General features: G+C 48.1%; 4 protein-coding genes across 4 annotated transcripts; 2 read left to right on the plus strand and 2 right to left on the minus strand.

Moving 5' to 3' along the window:
- ntaq1 (N-terminal glutamine amidase 1) lies at nucleotides 1–2263 on the plus strand. Its single transcript, XM_067255893.1, has 6 exons — nucleotides 1–161; nucleotides 285–384; nucleotides 584–634; nucleotides 803–948; nucleotides 1128–1252; nucleotides 1573–2263. Exons 1-6 carry the CDS (start codon nucleotides 82–84, stop codon nucleotides 1677–1679), a joined length of 609 nt encoding a protein of 202 aa, XP_067111994.1. The 5' UTR covers nucleotides 1–81; the 3' UTR covers nucleotides 1680–2263.
- On the minus strand, nucleotides 2167–4982 carry LOC136962201 (proteasome subunit alpha type-2-like). The gene is made up of 8 exons (XM_067255892.1): nucleotides 4922–4982; nucleotides 4332–4408; nucleotides 4085–4217; nucleotides 3798–3920; nucleotides 3448–3529; nucleotides 3250–3323; nucleotides 3058–3115; nucleotides 2167–2463 (listed from the first exon to the last, which is right to left on the minus strand). Exons 1-8 carry the CDS (start codon nucleotides 4960–4962, stop codon nucleotides 2347–2349), a joined length of 705 nt encoding a protein of 234 aa, XP_067111993.1. The 5' UTR covers nucleotides 4963–4982; the 3' UTR covers nucleotides 2167–2346.
- A 416-nt stretch (nucleotides 4983–5398) lies between these two features.
- Nucleotides 5399–13199, minus strand: sdha (succinate dehydrogenase complex, subunit A, flavoprotein (Fp)). Its single transcript, XM_067256208.1, has 15 exons — nucleotides 13111–13199; nucleotides 11877–11966; nucleotides 11597–11758; nucleotides 10762–10905; nucleotides 10299–10463; nucleotides 9939–10087; nucleotides 9614–9738; nucleotides 9342–9510; nucleotides 9035–9230; nucleotides 8676–8850; nucleotides 8338–8456; nucleotides 7958–8069; nucleotides 7711–7841; nucleotides 6570–6683; nucleotides 5399–6027 (listed from the first exon to the last, which is right to left on the minus strand). The coding sequence occupies exons 1-15, from the start codon at nucleotides 13168–13170 to the stop codon at nucleotides 5941–5943; spliced, it is 1998 nt and encodes a 665-aa protein (XP_067112309.1). The 5' UTR covers nucleotides 13171–13199; the 3' UTR covers nucleotides 5399–5940.
- Nucleotides 13200–13479: 280 nt separating this feature from the next.
- On the plus strand, nucleotides 13480–15804 carry LOC136962352 (coiled-coil domain-containing protein 127-like). The gene is made up of 4 exons (XM_067256100.1): nucleotides 13480–13541; nucleotides 13870–14000; nucleotides 14423–14601; nucleotides 14956–15804. Exons 2-4 carry the CDS (start codon nucleotides 13883–13885, stop codon nucleotides 15472–15474), a joined length of 816 nt encoding a protein of 271 aa, XP_067112201.1. The 5' UTR covers nucleotides 13480–13541; nucleotides 13870–13882; the 3' UTR covers nucleotides 15475–15804.
- Nucleotides 15805–16089: the final 285 nt, after the last annotated feature.

Here is a 16089-nt window from a genome sequence, read left to right on the forward strand (position 1 = left end):
TCGTGCAAGGCTACTTCTGCTGTACGAGCAACATTCGATGTGTGTTTGAAGTGTTTGTTTATTACAGTGGTGTGTTGAGACATGCACAAGGACCACTCTGTCTCAGATTATGTGGTTGTCACTCCGCCCATAGATGACTGTGTCTATACGAGCTGTTACTGGTAATGTCGTGCACTTGCTCTTTCACTTAAATATTGTTCCGCAATGGCTGTCTTGCGTTGTATTAAATGTGCTGGCGAGCCATATTTCATGATTCATAACAGTGGGCTGTTGTTTTCTTTCAGCGAGGAGAATGTGTGGAAACTTTGTGAACACATCCGAACACAGAGTCAGACTCCGCTGCAAGAGGTGTACTCTGTGTTCATCTCCAACGACAGAAAAATGGTGAGTTTTCTCTGTAAGAAACAAACTAGTTAGCCTGAGGTGACGCTGTTTGGATTCTCTGAAGGTCCGCATCGAATGGTGTAAAAACAGTTTTGTGCTGTGTTCTGTGCTGCTAGCATTTGAGCATTTAACTCCCTCGGCCAGACGGGTCAAATGCTAGCAGTTTATCTCCATCTCTCTCCTCCCGTCTCCCCCCCAGGTCCCTCTCTGGAAGCAGAAGTCCAGCAAAGAAGACGAGCCTGTTGTCTGGGTGAGTAGGTTTGGGTGTTGTAGAGAAGTAAAGAGGTATTGACAGCTACGAGTTTCTTGGAGTTAACACTTGGACTACACATCAAGTGGTCTGCTAAATGAATAAACTATTGTGTTGGCCTGCATATCTGCCTGTGTCTCTGTGACCCTGCTGGACTGTGGCATCCAGGACTACCATGTGATCCTGGTGCACCACAGCCAGAGGAGCAGCTACGTCTACGATCTGGACTCCACCCTGCCCTTCCCCTGCCCTCTGCCCCTCTACAGCCAGCACGCCTTCCAGTCAGACCTGGGCCTCAAGCCAGCCTTCTGGAGGTGACCCCCCCTGCCCTTCTCTCCTCTGCTGTTATGTACTGATGCTCTGTGTACGTTTTAGGAGACAGAACTGAACACTACCCCTTAGCCATACTTGGGGACGTCATCAATGTCATCCCGTTATATGATTCGCTGTTAGATTGACACTTCAGAGAATCAACCAATCGGCTCTGTTCCAGGAAGTTGAGGGTGGTGCCTGCGGAAGCCTATCTGAGGAACTTGGCGTCTGATAGGTCGCACATGAGGGATGCCGACGGGTCTTGGCGAATGCCTCCGCCCCCCTACCCCTGCATTGCAACACCAGGTACATGTGTGTTCATTTACGACGCTGTTATCCACAGAGACATACAAATAGTGTATTTAGGAAGTATGGCAGAGAATCAAGTATCAAAAAGAGTATGCCTAGTTCTAACAGTACCAGGTTCTGAAAGGGTCCATATTAGTGCTCCTACTGTAACCATAGAAATACCAGATACTGTCAATTTTAGTCCAACTTTCATCCACCGGCCTGTACACTCTTCAGCCGGTTGTGGTTGTATTAAGCCTACACCTGCTGGTGTTAACGGCAGGGCTGGAGGTTGGACTACTGCCTGATCCTCTGGGGGGGTGTGGTCTCTCCTGCAGAGGCTCAGATGAACCTGGATGACTTCATCAGCATGGACCCTGCTGTGGGCCAGGGCCGGGTCTTCTCCTTGGCAGAGTTCAATCAGCACTTTACCAGAACCAGCTGACCTTCACCAGAACCCCATGACCAGAACCAGACCGAATGACCTCCAACCAGTCCATCACTAGAAGGGATGAAATCTTAACTCATCCCGGATTAAGACTGGGTCTGGGAACAGACTGGGGTGCACTTGATTTGGTTGACCTCACAGCACACAGACTTCCCCACACTGAATGGTCGTCTCCAGTTGTACAAAAATGAAATGAACTAAATTCACCAGAAATACTTTGACGGGATCCAGTGCGAAACAAATGACACCCAGTTGTTCATTAATGTACACATCTGATAGAATATGAACTAAAGGGGGATGGGCCTAGTTCAGTGGTAGAACATTTAATTACAGATCTGCACCCTCGAGAACCTGCAAGCCACTTTGGATAAGCTATAATTACATTAAATCAAACATTGAGCTATTGTACATTAACACGTCAGCTTTGTCCAGAAAAACACATCCCAGAGTCTACTGTGAAGTTATAAACACCCAGAACACAGGAGACCAGCACAAAGGTTTTTATTGAGTAACTCATGGAAGGAGGAGGGGACTGAAGGGGAGAAATACAAATAAAAATGTTCTCATGTATGACAAAAATACAGTCGCTTCAATGTATTTATTTTTTGTTGTTGCAAAAACCAAACAAAGTGAACGATGGAGGAGCCAGGCCGGGGGGGGGGGGTCAGGCGATAGCGGCCAGGTAGTCCTTCACCTCGGCGGGGGTGAGTCTCCGGAAGCCTCCCTGGTCGCAGATCCCCACCTCGATGTTGTCCTCTGTCATCTGACCCTCGAAGCTCTCCTGTAACACACACACACGGTTTAGTCGTTACCTTCTATCCTACACGTCTCCCTGTAAATGGGCGGACGGGTATGTAGAGACGTCACTTTAAACTCTCCTTAGAAATGACTTCATGTTGTGCGCGTGTTTTGGTTTAGGAAGCCTTAAGATCCATACATGAAGGATGACATGCATGAAATCTTAACTTCTGCGTTGTGAAGGCGTCAACCTTGATATATTGACACCCAAAACCTGGTGGAATCCAGAGCCCTAACCCCTGTCTACATCCCATGAGGCATCAGTCTGAGCTGGTAGATAGTCTCCTCATTTATCTAGCCATCTACTGTTGGTATAAATGCGTAGACAGACATATGTACATCTACATAGTCTCTGCTAGCCCTCTCCAGGGGGGGGGGGGGGGGGGGGGGGGGGGGGCAGCAGGCATGCCCAGGCCATGGCTCAGTGGTGGCGCGCCAGACTGCAGATCTAGAGGTCACGGCTTTGCACCCTCTATATCACTTTACATAGAAACGTCTTCTAAATGAACATACGTCACCGTGACAGTATTGAGGAGTGGACAGACATATAGATCTATACAGACGCCTCCAGTGTTACCTTGAGAGTGAGGATGGCCGTGTGGATGGCATCCTCCAACTCCAAATCCTCATTGTACCTGGAAAGTAGGAAGAGGACGGTCAGTAATCCTTGCGTTCTTTAGCACCATCGGCACCATCTCTGCACCATCTCCTTCACCATCATATACAGTCCTGTATTTACACTGTACACACACGTCCAGTCTCCCCATACCTCTTCTCTAGGAAGGTCTTGCCGTTAACGTAGTTCTTCCCCATGGCTGTGGCCTTCCATGCGAAGTAAGCCCCCTGTGAAACGGTAGCAGCAGCATCAGCCTTCTGGACTACAAATGGCCGGCACGCTCAGAGCTCCTATGACTGCAGTGCATGTATGTAGGGGAGAAGGGGTTGCTGGGTAACGTAGTCGACTTACAGAGGGGTCGGACTGGAAGAGGTGGGGTCTGTCTTCATCCCAGCCGGCGATCAGCAAGGACACACCGAACGGCCTCACACCTCTGCAAATACATACACGCTAGGATACCGCTGGTCTTACTTGTGTGTGTCAACCTGATGGGACTTGTGTGTGTGTTTGTGAGAACATGATTCCGCTGGTTTCACTGTTTATCAACATGATAGCACGTGTGTGTGCACGGGCACCTGTCCCTACCCTGACTGTGTGTGTGTTCCTACCCTGAGGTGTGCGTGTTCCTACCCGGACTATGTGTGTTCCTACCCTGAGAGGTGTGTGTGTTCTTACCCGGACTGTGTGTGTGTGTGTCCTACCCTGACTGTGTGTACTCCTGCATGACGGAGGCGACCCTCTGGACCAGCTGGGCTGTGGGGATTGGCTCCTGGTAAACCAGGAAGTACTGCTGCGCCAACTTCCTGGCTCGCCGCACCAGCACCCTGGGAAGAGGAAGAGCGAAACACATGAGGATATAGCAGAGGAGAAGAAAGATGGAGAGAATAATAAAGGGCAGTTGCTACACTTTACATCCTTTTTTCTTCATGCCGACATGTCACCCTGACTTACTAGTTCGCATTATAAACATTTACTCCACCCTCCTTACCTGTAGTCTGGTCCCATGCCGCTGTACACCATACCGATGTGTTTGGTAATCGCCTCCACCTTGTGCACGCTCTGCTCATCGTACAAGATGGATTTCTGTTTTTTCTCCGTTGCCAAGACGACGCCGTTGGAAGCTGCAGAAGGGAAGAAGGGGGGGCAAGTGAGAGAAGGACGGCGCAGCCTCTGTCCGCCACCTCTGAAAGTAGCGGGACTTGACTGATGTGCTGGTGTTAATTCTAGCCGCCTACCTTTGATTCCCACGGACGGCGCCCCCGCTGCAACAGCCGCTAGTGCATATTCAATTTGGACCAGCTTCCCCGAGGGACTGCGCAGAGAAAAGGCGTGTTATCTCTAGCTAGTTAACGTTAGCTAGCTGGCTGGCCAGCAACAACAACATGCTAGACAGCTGGCCCGAATAAACCACCCACCTGCAATTAATGGCCAATAAGCAAATGCTTTAAGCAACCATTGATTATTCAGAATTACTGACTAGCTAGTCTACTAGCTAGCTAACAAGAACATAAAAGTACACAGTTGGCTGTACTGTTACAATAAGTAGACATCTAGCTCATTAAAGCTTGAATTAATTTCGGATCATATCTGGAACAGGCTATGCTTTACTTGCTACCGAGAATCTACTTTCTGCATAGCCTCGCTGGCTAAAGAGCTAGCTTAGCACCGGCGTGACAGTGCATCTCTCCGGTAAACTTCTCTAAACCGTCCAAAGAGTTGAATTAATAAAACCTGTACCTGGAGGTACTATGGGTAGTATAACAGGTAAACTTTAACCAACACTGTCTTATTTCACAAAGTCTAAATGTCTGCTTTTGTACTTTACCTGAATGTAGTGAGAGAGAAACTATATCCTCGTTCTGCCATTGTTGATGTCCACGGGAAACTTTAGTGTGACGGACCGCTGTAGCGGAAGTACCGTCTAAACGGAAGCTCGCCTGTCATGTGGTTTATATACCTTATTATAAGTTATAGCAAAGAGTATAGAATATTTCTATAGTCTTTGGTTATAGCACATAGAATATTTGCAAAGGACTAGAATTAAGTGGAAAATGGTTTTGTCAAAAGCATACAATTGCCAATCGTAATCATGACATTTAAAAAAACAATTTCCCTCCAAAGTCCATGGAGGTGGCGTTGGAATCAGTAATTCTCTATGAACTGTCTTTATACTCTAGAATAGAGACTTACGAGATCAAATAGGTAGCGTCTAGCCTTGGTCGTAAAACCTATAACGCATCTTATCTGTTTCTAGTACATAAAATTGTCACCAGCTTCAACAGGAAACACATTAACAGTCAGGTTATTTAAGCATTTTTATTCAACTTCAATAACTAACAGAACATATTGCATGCCCCTATACAGAACTTTACAGACGGACGGGAGTGTGATGGAGTACGAAGGCCACAGAGAAGAAGCGTTACGGTCGGTCGTTGTTGGCATCACTGCCATTTAATGTACATCAACGTTATCTACTGCACACACAATCTGCTTGTGACTGCCCGGTCTAACACTGAGAAGTTATACAATCATTCAATATTTAAATATAAAATATTTATTTACTCAATTTGCCGGAAATATCTATAGCAAATGCGGCGGAAGTTGTTTTTTTCTTTGTTTAAAACACAAAAATCAAAATGTGCACAATTCACACTTTAAGTTACTGTAAGGTATTATTTTTTTTATTATTTAACAAGAAAAAGAAAAAATATTCCACGTAAGTGAGTAACTGTTTATGATGAAAGATAATCCTTTTTAAACCTGGTATGTTGGAAGTATATATATATATATGTGTGTGTGACTTTAGAAGAGCATAAATAAGACAGGAGAACAGATGGGGGGCGTCTAGTAGGAACGGATAGCAGGAGGGATGTGAGTGCAGTCTTCCTCGTTCAACGAATGGTCGATGACGGGTCTGTACTTCAGGGTTACCTAGGGAACGCAGAGAAGAGAGGAGGACAAGCTCCGTCAGAGCCTCACACTGCTTTCACAATTCAGAGAAGAAGAACAACAGATCATCTTCCTGTCTGTTGGTTAACTAGCAGATGCACACCTTACATTCACAATAACAGTTTACCAGGAGAGAGGAAGAGGAAAGCAGGGTGGGAGAAGAGAAGGATCAGAGGCTGGATAGAGGAGGGGCCAGGAGAAAAGGTTAGGAGAGGAGGATAAGAGGCTGGCAGAAGAGGCCAGGAGGAGGGGAGAGAGGAGATGTGAAGAGGAGGGGAGGTGGAAGGACGAGAAGCAGATAGAGGCTAGAATTAGAGGGTAGGAGGATGAGAAGAGGTTAGGAGAGGAGGATGAGTGGCTGGTAGGAGGGGAGATGAGAGGATGAGAAGCGGATAGAGGCTAGGAGAAGAGGGTAGGAGGATGAGAAGAGGGGGAAAGAGGAGGATGAGTGAATAGATAGAAGAAAGGCCAAGAGAGGGTATAGGCCAGGAGAGGAGGATGAGAGGAGGAGGGTAGAGGCCTACCTTGCCAGTCTTGACGTCTACATTGGACATGGTGTGTTTCCTCCAGTGCTCCTCGAAGGGCTTCTTCTCCTGACCTGCCAGAGGCCTGGCGTAGTCCAACTCATCCATACGGTCCTGGACACACACACACACACACACACCTTAATACATGTATACACTGTCTCCACACACACCAATATAACTGTCTCCACACACACACACACACACACATCATTACAACTGTCTTCACACACACACCATTATAACAGTTTTTACACACACACACACGCACACACACACACACACACACACCTTTAAAGCTCTCCACTAGGGGTGGAACGGTACATGTATCAGTATTGAACCGAAACGGTACTTGCGTCACGGTTTGGTGCATGAAATTACACGGAGAATACACGGTATAAAAAGAAATAAAACTTGCGTGCAAATTAATTAATGTAATACTACTGTTAGATACTCGTGTTCTTTAGGGACACCCAATCTGTTGCCCCGCTTTAGCTCTTATCGGCACGCCGTGAGTCAGAGATAGCTAGAATCACTAAAGACAAGTATGGCGAGTGGGGGCGACCCACAAGAGATAGAGGACCCGCTGGTCTCTTTAAGATCGCAAGTTTGGGAAAACTTTGGTTTCCCATTCAGTTACAGTAGTACAGGCGAGAGAGTGGTGGATAAGACAAGCACTGTGTGTCTGCGTTGTTCAGCAGTTGTGGGGTATGTGAGTGGAAATACATCTAACATGCTAACGCATATAACGCATCTGGCGTGTGCTAAATGACAAAAAATATCCGACGCCATCACCCAGGTGTGCCAATCACTGGAACCAGACAAAAACAAAAAGTTCAACTTCTCCTCCCTACAGTGCTTACCCAGCCATTAGATACACATACAAATAGGGCCCCAAAAATCACTGACGCAATCGGAATTTACATGTCATCTTCAATGCGCCCGTATTCACTCAGAGGAACCTGGTTTGTTTTGCTTTTCCCTCCATTGTACCGAACTCGTACCGAACCGTGATGTCTGAACCTCAGTATGAACCGAACCGTGACTTCAGTGTACCGTTCCACCCCTACTCTCCACACACACCATCAACACTCTCCATACACACCATTAAAACTCTCTCTCTATACACACACACACACACCTTGTAGTCCTCCCTGGCGTGGGCTCCCCTGCTCTCCTTGCGCTGCTCGGCAGAGTGGATGGTCTGCACCCCGTTCAGCATCAGGTTCTGCAGCTCCAGAGTCTCCACCAGGTCAGTGTTCCACACGATACCTGGACCGGAGACAGGGAGAGAACGTGCGACGTGAGAGGGAGGAGTGCATGGGGAGAGACGGTGAGTGTGGAGAGAGTGATGGGCGTGCGGAGAGATAGGAGAGCGAGCTGCGCACCTCTGTCGAAGGTCTTGATGTCGTCCAGGGTCTGGTAAATGGCGTCCATCTTGTCACAGCCCTCCTTCAGCACGGAACCTGTACGGAACACCGCAGCATGGTTCTGCATGGTCTGGAAGAGAGGACGATGGAGGAGGAGAGGAGAAAAAAGGAGGGGTCAGGAGAAAAGACAGACGAGGAGAGAAAGGAAGAAGAGAAAGAGGGAGTTAAGATTGTTTCTATGGTTACCTGCAATCTAGGGTCATGACCCCCAGCATATTATTGACATGGTCTTATCCAGGACAACGATCTGATGATAATCTAAGAATAATACTCTGAGGACAATGAGTAAGGATAATAATCTGAGGATCATAATGTAAGGATATTCATCTGAGCTTTACCTTCTGCATGTTGAGTCTGATCTCAGAGGTGCGCATGCTTCCGGAAGCATAGCGCACCTTGTCCAGATTGGCCACTGACTCCTCCCCAGCGTCGGGCTTCAGAGGAGAGAGCTTCTCTCCTGTTGACCCAAAACACACGCACCCTTGAGACAACGCGAAAGGTCACAGCTGAAGAAGGGAATTTATACAAGAAAGGAGGAGGAGAGGACAAACGAGAGGAGAGAAGACAGAAGTTGGGTAAAAGGCAGCGGGGAAAGAAGGGGAGAAGCGAAGCCAGAGAGACGAGGGAAAGAACCCCCCGAAGCTAGAGAGCAGGAGACCCCCCTCTCTCCCCCTACCTGGGGTGCAGATGTCGGCGATGGTGAGGGCACAGGCGCGTCCAAACACCACCAGGTCCAGCAGAGAGTTGGCCCCCAGGCGGTTGGCCCCGTGCACAGAGGCACAGCCAGCCTCTCCACACGCATACAGGCCCGGCACCACCTTGTCCCCTCCCTCTGGACTGTAGTTGATCACCTGAGGAGGAAGGGGCGGGGGTCAGGAGTCAGATGTTTATGTATGGTCAGGGGTCAGGTTTAGAGACATCTACCTCTCCCTTGGTGGGGATGCCCTCCCTCAGGTCAGGGGTTACAGTGAGGTCCGTGGGCCAGGGTGAGGTAAGGGGTCAGGGTGAGGTTAAGGTGAGGTCAGGGGTGTGTACCTGTCCCTTGTAGTTGGTGGGGATGCCCCCCATGTTGTAGTGCACGGTGGGCAGCACGGGGATGGGCTCCTTGGTGACGTCCACGCCGGCGAAGATCATGGCGGTCTCAGAGATGCCGGGCAGGCGCGTGGCCAGCTGCTGGGGGGGCAGGTGGTGCAACTGCAGGTGCACATGGTCCTTCTCTGGCCCGCAGCCCCTGCACACACACACACACAGGTTTATACATGCTCTGGGCTATACAGACATGATATGTGCTATATATAACCCCACACCCCAGCCTCCCCGCCTCCTCTCTCCCCCAGCCTACCGGCCCTCGCGGATCTCGATGGTCATGGAGCGCGACACCACGTCTCTGGACGCCAGGTCCTTGGCGTTGGGTGCGTAGCGCTCCATGAAGCGCTCGCCCTCACTGTTGATCAGGATGCCGCCCTCGCCACGGCAACCCTCCGTGATGAGGCAGCCGGCGCCGTAGATCCCTGAGGGGTGGGGAGGGACGATGACATCATCAGTCCAACTTTTAGGGGTCATCAGAAGGACGGTTGCTGGCGTAACTTAAAGAGTTGCCGGGGCGACACTGACCTGTGGGATGGAACTGCACGAACTCCAGGTCCTGGCAGGGGAGGCCGGCCCTAGTTACCATGGCATTGCCGTCTCCTGTGCTGGTGTGAGCCGACGTACAGCTGAAGTAGGTACGACCATAACCCCTGGAGATGGACAGAGAGGGAGGGAGAGAGGGAGAGACAGAGAAGGAGGGAGGGAGGAGGGGGGGCAGAGAGAGAGGGGAGAGGGAAAAGAGATGCTGTAGGTTGGTATGGTGACAGACGGTAGTTGTTCTGGTAACAGACAGGACTCTAGGAGCTGGAAAAGGAGGAGAGGAGGGGTGAGAGGAGGAGGAGAGATGTACCCGGTGGCGATGACGGTGTTCTTGGAGCGGAAGCGGTGGATGGATCCGTCCTCCATGCAGAGGGCGATCACTCCCTTACACTCCCCATCCTCCATCAGCAGGTCCAGGGCAAAGTACTCCACAAAGTAGCTGGTGTCATACCTCAGGGACTGCAGCCAGGAAGGGAGAGGGGGGGGGGGGGGGGGAGTCGAGGAAGAGAAACAGAAAGCAGGAGGAGAGAGAGAATAAGGAGAGAGGGTTGTGAGAAAAGGGGGGGGTGGAGTGAACAAGAAAAACAGACACAGGGAGAGAATGTGAGAGTGTAAACCAGCTTCACGTTGTCCCACGTGGGGTGCGCTTGTTTGGGTGTGCGGGGCGTACCCGTCCATAGAGGGTGTGCAGCAGGGAGTGTCCGGTCCTGTCCGCTACACAGCAGCACCTGTGCGCCTGGCCGCCCTTCCCAAACTTCAGACTCTGGCCTCCAAACGCTCGCTGGTAGATCTTCCCATCCTCAGTACGGCTGAACGGCATGCCAAAGTTCTCCAGCTACACACACACACACACGATATATCAAGATAAATCAATGCCAAATAAACCCAAATCCCCATGGTTTTATTTCAGTCAGTTGATGTTGTCCTATTCCACTGCTTTGAGGGGATGTCAGGACTGTGTGTGTGTGTGTCCTAGCTAGCTGAATAGCTGCTAGCTGCTGGTTAGGGTCTCTGCTGACACCCTACATTCCTGTAGAACACTCTCCAATTACAAGCTTAGAGGTCAGCTTGATCACCAGCTCAGACATGACCTGTCCGTAAGAGCATGTGTGTGTGTGTGTGTGTGTTCTCACCTCCACCACGGCTGCTGGGGCTTGCTCTGTCATGTAGTGGATGGCATCCTGGTCTCCCAGCCAATCAGATCCCTTCACTGTGTCATAAAAGTGCCACCTCCAATCATCACCCTCCATATTCCCAAGGGCCGCGTTGATCCCGCCCTGAACCAGAAACAACGTTAGACTGACAGCACTGTGGATCAATAATGCCACCAGGCCACCTCTGGCAAGATGTTTTAACACGTAATCAGAAGCAATCTAGCTATAGGTAGCACAGTTTGGCTAAAACATAATCTGTTTAATGCAACACAAAAGAGTCTTAATGTCATCTATCAATAACACTTTTGAGTGTTTTACGTAGAAGTATATGTGTGTATGTTCTATCTGTAGGGTATAGGTAGATGTGAGTGTGTGTTTATATATTCTCCTTACAGTATATGTATGTGTGTTTATTCTCTGTATGATACATGCATGTATCTGTCTCTGCTACAGCTCAGTCTCAAAGTGTACCCACATCTTGCCCTTTGAACAGCTTTAACTACAAGTGCCTATAGACACAGGCTCTACACTAGACCAGAGTTTATAATACAGAATAGATTAGAAAACAAGATAACATATATTAGATTAAACATGGATTATATCTGGCATCTTTCTGTCTTTATACATATAATATATTTATATTTGTACATTGCTTTGGATAGAAAATTTGTAAATGAATAAATGCAGCGGTCAGCTTTCTACAGTGGAGCAGGTGAAATAATCTAGACCATCTTGACCAGACAGTTGAGTTCTCTACAGGTGAGTATCTACAAGTTGAGTATCTCCAGGTGTGTATCTCCAGGTGTCTACCTACCTGTGCTGCCACGGTGTGTGACCTGGTTGGGAAAAGCTTTGTCACGCAGGCTGTGTTGAAGCCGGCCTCTGATAGGCCGAAGGCGGCACGAAGCCCCGCCCCTCCGGCGCCCACCACCACAGCATCGAACTCGTGGTCGACCACAGGGTATTGCGTTGAGATCTGATTGGATAACAAGAGTTTAGAGGGATTGCTACACACTACATACACACACACACACACACACACACACACAGCTAGAGTATAGACACACACATACTCCTAGCCGATGTAGACTTACTCCATCTGAAACTTTGGCATTGTTGGCGTCCCGGTTGCCGTAGATGGAGAAGTGGAACTTCCTGGAGCTGCTCTGGCACACTGCAGGAAGCTGGGCATAAACAGGAAATGACATTAGTCACAAACTCACAAATCAGTAAATGATGGGTCTTGTTATGATTTAAAGTGCTGACTGTGTACCTGCTTGTTTTTTTTTTTATTGTGTGAAATACCTAGTGTTCACCTGTAAGATGGTTTGAATGTGAGGGCAAGATGATGTTTATCCGTATGTCATACCATTCTGTCAAGTGTTGAGAAAATATTAATGCTTTGAATTGTATTATGTCATTTGGCTGACGGTGACATAACGAAGGATGGAGGGGGGGGGGGGGGGGCTGCAGCACAGACGTTGCACAACACTGATACTGGTGTCCGGTTTATCCTGACAAGAATATACATTTATATACATAATAAATTATACCATCTGACACAATTTGAGGGCTCGTCGGAAGACAGCGGTATGCACTCTGTTGCTAGTTATCGGCTGTCAATAAGCTAAATCTGCTTACTGCATGAGACATTCTAAAAACTAGCGTTTGATACATCATCGTCATAGGAGCTGATGGAAATGACCGCATATCAGACAGGTGATTAGTGAGGAGAAGTCGATCATTTCAATGTTTGTTCCTTGATTCGTTTTTCAATAGCATCTAACACAGCTTTCACATAAAACAACCAAAAGGCTAATATTTCAGACATAAAACAAAAAACCGTTCTGGAAAATGTGTAACTATATTATTTTATCTGTGACCAATAAACAAAGAACCTCCTTGAAACTTGAAAGTGCACATTGGTAGATGTTAGCATGTTGAGCTAGACGGCTAGCACTAATAGCCTTCTCTGACCTTCAATGAGGTGATATTTATGGCTTCCGTAAAAGCTGACACAGATTTGTGGAAAAAAGTCAAGTGCATTTGCAATGTTTTTGGAATAATTTAAGTTATTTTGAATTAATAAACAATTACATTAATTGCAGGACAACACAAAAGCCAGACAAAGTCCTGTTACATAGCCAGAGAATGATAGTTACCCAACCACTTCAACGCGGAACGTTACAAAACCCCGAAGTTACAAAACACAACCAGACAGCGCTGTTTACCAGCTCAAATCCGCAGTATTTTACAAATCAACGGAACCACATGATAAATAAACTTAAAGTCATGTCATAAAGCAATAGTTTATCCTAAAATACTTACAGCTTTTGCTGTCAAGACCTTTTTGGTGAGAACACGGGAGGCAGTGCACACCGCGGCCATGATGCTAGTTAAGTCTGGGCGGATGAACGTGAGCTGTATCTGTGCAGAGCCTCCAGAACCCAGAGATTCCTTTGGGTTGAGGAGCGTACCACTTTCAACAGAGGGTGCTATTGTGAAACACAACTATAATATTGTCTTTCATAGAGTACGATATTATGCTTTTCCTCATCTATATATTTTGTACGTGTATATTTATAGCGCATTAATTTCAGAGCAATTATAATATAGGCTATTTATAGTTTTAAAATTCGACTTTGATTTCAACACACCTCTACTTGGGAACATTACGCAATGTTTACTGCAGAGTGCGGAAGAGCAAATACAATGTTGTCTGTCTGAAAAATGAACCATTCCTGACGGAGTCAAGCCAGGTATCTGAAAGTTATTTGCACACCCAAATATTAGCTTATCTAACATTTGAATATCTGCTCACTAGCCGGATCAACCATCTGAAGGGATCATAAAACCTATAGCAGCGATTAGAAACTGTGAATGAATGTTCGCTAACATGCACTGCACGAGACATGACACATTTAAGTAAACTATGCAGCCTATAACATGCCCTGCCATTTCTGTCGTGTCTTTTGCACATCATCAAACCCTTGTTTACATTAACTCTCAGATGCCATTTAACTTTATTTATTGATATATGATGAAAAGCATAGCATATGTTAATGTAGGCTATCTCCCGTTATGCAGTCTGGAGATCTAGATGGACAACCAGAACAACCTCCAGGAATGGAACATTCGTCCGGAACAGAGGGGCGGAGGCGACGGGAGCAAGTGGAACTACGCTCTATTGGTTCCGCTGCTGGGGCTCGCGGCCTTTCGTAAGCACCTCCACTAGGACACAGAAAGTAGCTCACGAATAGACAACCTGTCACATAGTCCCTCTACCGGTCTGGTCGAGACTACAACACGTTGTTGGTATGTAACTTCTGTTAGTCTCTTTTGTTGGCAGGGTTATGACTCCCACACTCCCTTCAATCCTAGTCGTTGTAAATAGACTAGTCACATAGATAACAAATACCAGTGATTTTGATGATACTATATTTTAAGGTTTGACCCTTCTCTCCCTCTTCCCCTTTTTTTTCTGCCTGTCTTCTGTTTGTCCTCCAACCCTCTCTTCTCCTCTCTTTTCCCCATCTCCCTCCATCCTTCTCTCACCCTATTTTCCCCCTCATTCCAACCTCTTTCTTCCATCCCCCTCCTCCTCCTCCTCTCACTCCCCTCCTCCCCTCCCTCCTCCCAGGGTGGATATGGTCCAGGGAGTCCCAGAAAGAGGTCCAGGAGGTGAAAGTCCAGTATGACCAGAACATGGCCGCCGTCCGGGCCGAGCTGGAGAAGAAGTACAGAGCGACGTTGAGGGAGACCCGGAAAGAAACGGTCCAGCTGGAGCTGGAGCTGGAGAGGGAGAAGAACAGAGCACAGGTCAGTGGAGGAGGAGAGAGGAGGAACTGAAGGGGAAGGGGAGGAGGAAAGGAGAGGCGGGAGGAGAGAAACAGACAACAGGTCAGTGGAGGAGGAGAGGAGAGGGGGGAGGAGAGAAACAGACTACAGGTCAGTGGAGGAGGAGAGGGGCGAGGAGAGAAACAGATTACAGGTCAGGGGAGGAGAAGAGGAATTGAAGGTAAAGGGAGCTGAAGAGAGGAGAGCAATTAAAGGTAAGGGGAGGTGAAGAGAGGAGAGTAGAGGTGGGAGGAGAGGAAGGTAAGAGAGGAGTAGAGAGCCAGGTTCTGGTCCTGACCCAGCCACACTGACCCTGGCCTCTGCCTCCCTCCTCAGGGCTACCGCCAGGCCATGGCCTCCCAGAACCAGCAGCTCCGGGAGACCCGACAGAGGCTGAGGGAGGACAGGGAGGCCCTGACCCAGGAGAGGAGCCACCTGCAGCGGGCAGGAGCGGCCGGGGCTGCCCTCCACGCCGCCCTGCAGAGGGAGGAGGACAGCCGCTGGCACTGGGAGGCCCAGACTGCCCTGGAGGAGCTGGAGGAGGGGCTGGTGGCGCGGCAGGAGGCCTTCTGCAGCCTGCTGGTCCCCCGGCAGAAGAGGCTGGAGAAGGAGAAGGAGATTGTGGATCGGGTGGAGAGGGAGAGAGGGGTTCTGGCCGGGCTGGACATGGAGGCAGGACTGAGGGACATCTTTAAGAAGGACCGGTTCTGTGCCCCGGTTCTGAACTTGGACCGAAGGAAGAACGGGAGCCTGATGTGGGCCTACCTGAGGTTCTGGAGGCTCCAGGTGGGCCTGGAGAAACACAGGCGGGCGGAGGAGGTTTTGCTGGGCCCAACACCACCAGGGAGAACCTAACTTATGTAATTTCAATAAAGCGGTTTATTCATCATTCATCATTCCATGAGATGTATCATTTAAATTTTGTATTAAAGATTTTTTTTATCCCATCACGGAAATATTTCTTTTCAATTTTTCATTTTCATTAAAAAATGTATTTAATTAATTCATACCCATGGCAAAATGAATTGCAAACGGAATGTTTATTTATCATTTGAAGTTTGTTCGGAAAATACTTCCATAGTTGTACATACTGCATGCACTATTTGTATGTCTCTTTGGATGAAAGTGTCTGCTAAATTAATCAAATATCATATTGTTTAAGCGAGATATTACAGAACAACCCTGCCATGAAAATAAATCAAAACACTACTTTTATGTGTTGGTGATTTTGTTAAAAGCATCAAAAAAAGGATATACAAATGACCATCAAAAAACTAATTTTAACAATGCACAAACTTGATCTCTTCTTTGTGGTGGTCCTGCTCTGCCTTTTGGAAGGCAAGGCTGTCCATGCTTCCCCAGTATGTGACACAAACCTAGTAGTGTAATCTTATTGGCTTGTTTAAGCCACCATACTGTAGTCCTACCAGGAAGCCGACTCTGTCTCATCTCTCATGTCTCTTTACTGCT

Source organism: Osmerus mordax, chromosome 18 (assembly GCF_038355195.1).
Source record: "Osmerus mordax isolate fOsmMor3 chromosome 18, fOsmMor3.pri, whole genome shotgun sequence".
Taxonomy (NCBI): domain Eukaryota; kingdom Metazoa; phylum Chordata; class Actinopteri; order Osmeriformes; family Osmeridae; genus Osmerus; species Osmerus mordax.

Bases quoted from the DNA above. Each gene is read 5' to 3' on its own strand.
- LOC136962201 (XM_067255892.1), bottom strand. From the start codon at position 4,962: ATGGCAGAACGAGGATATAGTTTCTCTCTCACTACATTCAG. The intron at 4,218-4,331 runs GTAGGCGGCTAG...TCCCTTCTGCAG, and splicing joins GCCGTCCGTGGGAATCAAAG to CTTCCAACGGCGTCGTCTTG. The intron at 3,324-3,447 runs GTAAGTCGACTA...ACCGTTTCACAG, and splicing joins TCTTCCAGTCCGACCCCTCT to GGGGCTTACTTCGCATGGAA.
- LOC136962352 (XM_067256100.1), top strand. From the start codon at position 13,883: ATGGACAACCAGAACAACCTCCAGGAATGGAACATTCGTCCGGAACAG. The intron at 14,001-14,422 runs GTAAGCACCTCC...CCCTCCTCCCAG, and splicing joins GCTGGGGCTCGCGGCCTTTC to GGTGGATATGGTCCAGGGAG. The intron at 14,602-14,955 runs GTCAGTGGAGGA...CTCCCTCCTCAG, and splicing joins GGGAGAAGAACAGAGCACAG to GGCTACCGCCAGGCCATGGC.
- sdha (XM_067256208.1), bottom strand. From the start codon at position 13,170: ATGGCCGCGGTGTGCACTGCCTCCCGTGTTCTCACCAAAAAGGTCTTG. The intron at 10,088-10,298 runs GTACGCCCCGCA...TCCTGGCTGCAG, and splicing joins TGCACACCCTCTATGGACGG to TCCCTGAGGTATGACACCAG. The intron at 9,739-9,938 runs GTACATCTCTCC...GTCCATCTCCAG, and splicing joins AACACCGTCATCGCCACCGG to GGGTTATGGTCGTACCTACT.
- ntaq1 (XM_067255893.1), top strand. From the start codon at position 82: ATGCACAAGGACCACTCTGTCTCAGATTATGTGGTTGTCACTCCGCCC. The intron at 385-583 runs GTGAGTTTTCTC...TCTCCCCCCCAG, and splicing joins TCTCCAACGACAGAAAAATG to GTCCCTCTCTGGAAGCAGAA. The intron at 1,253-1,572 runs GTACATGTGTGT...TCTCTCCTGCAG, and splicing joins CCCCTGCATTGCAACACCAG to AGGCTCAGATGAACCTGGAT.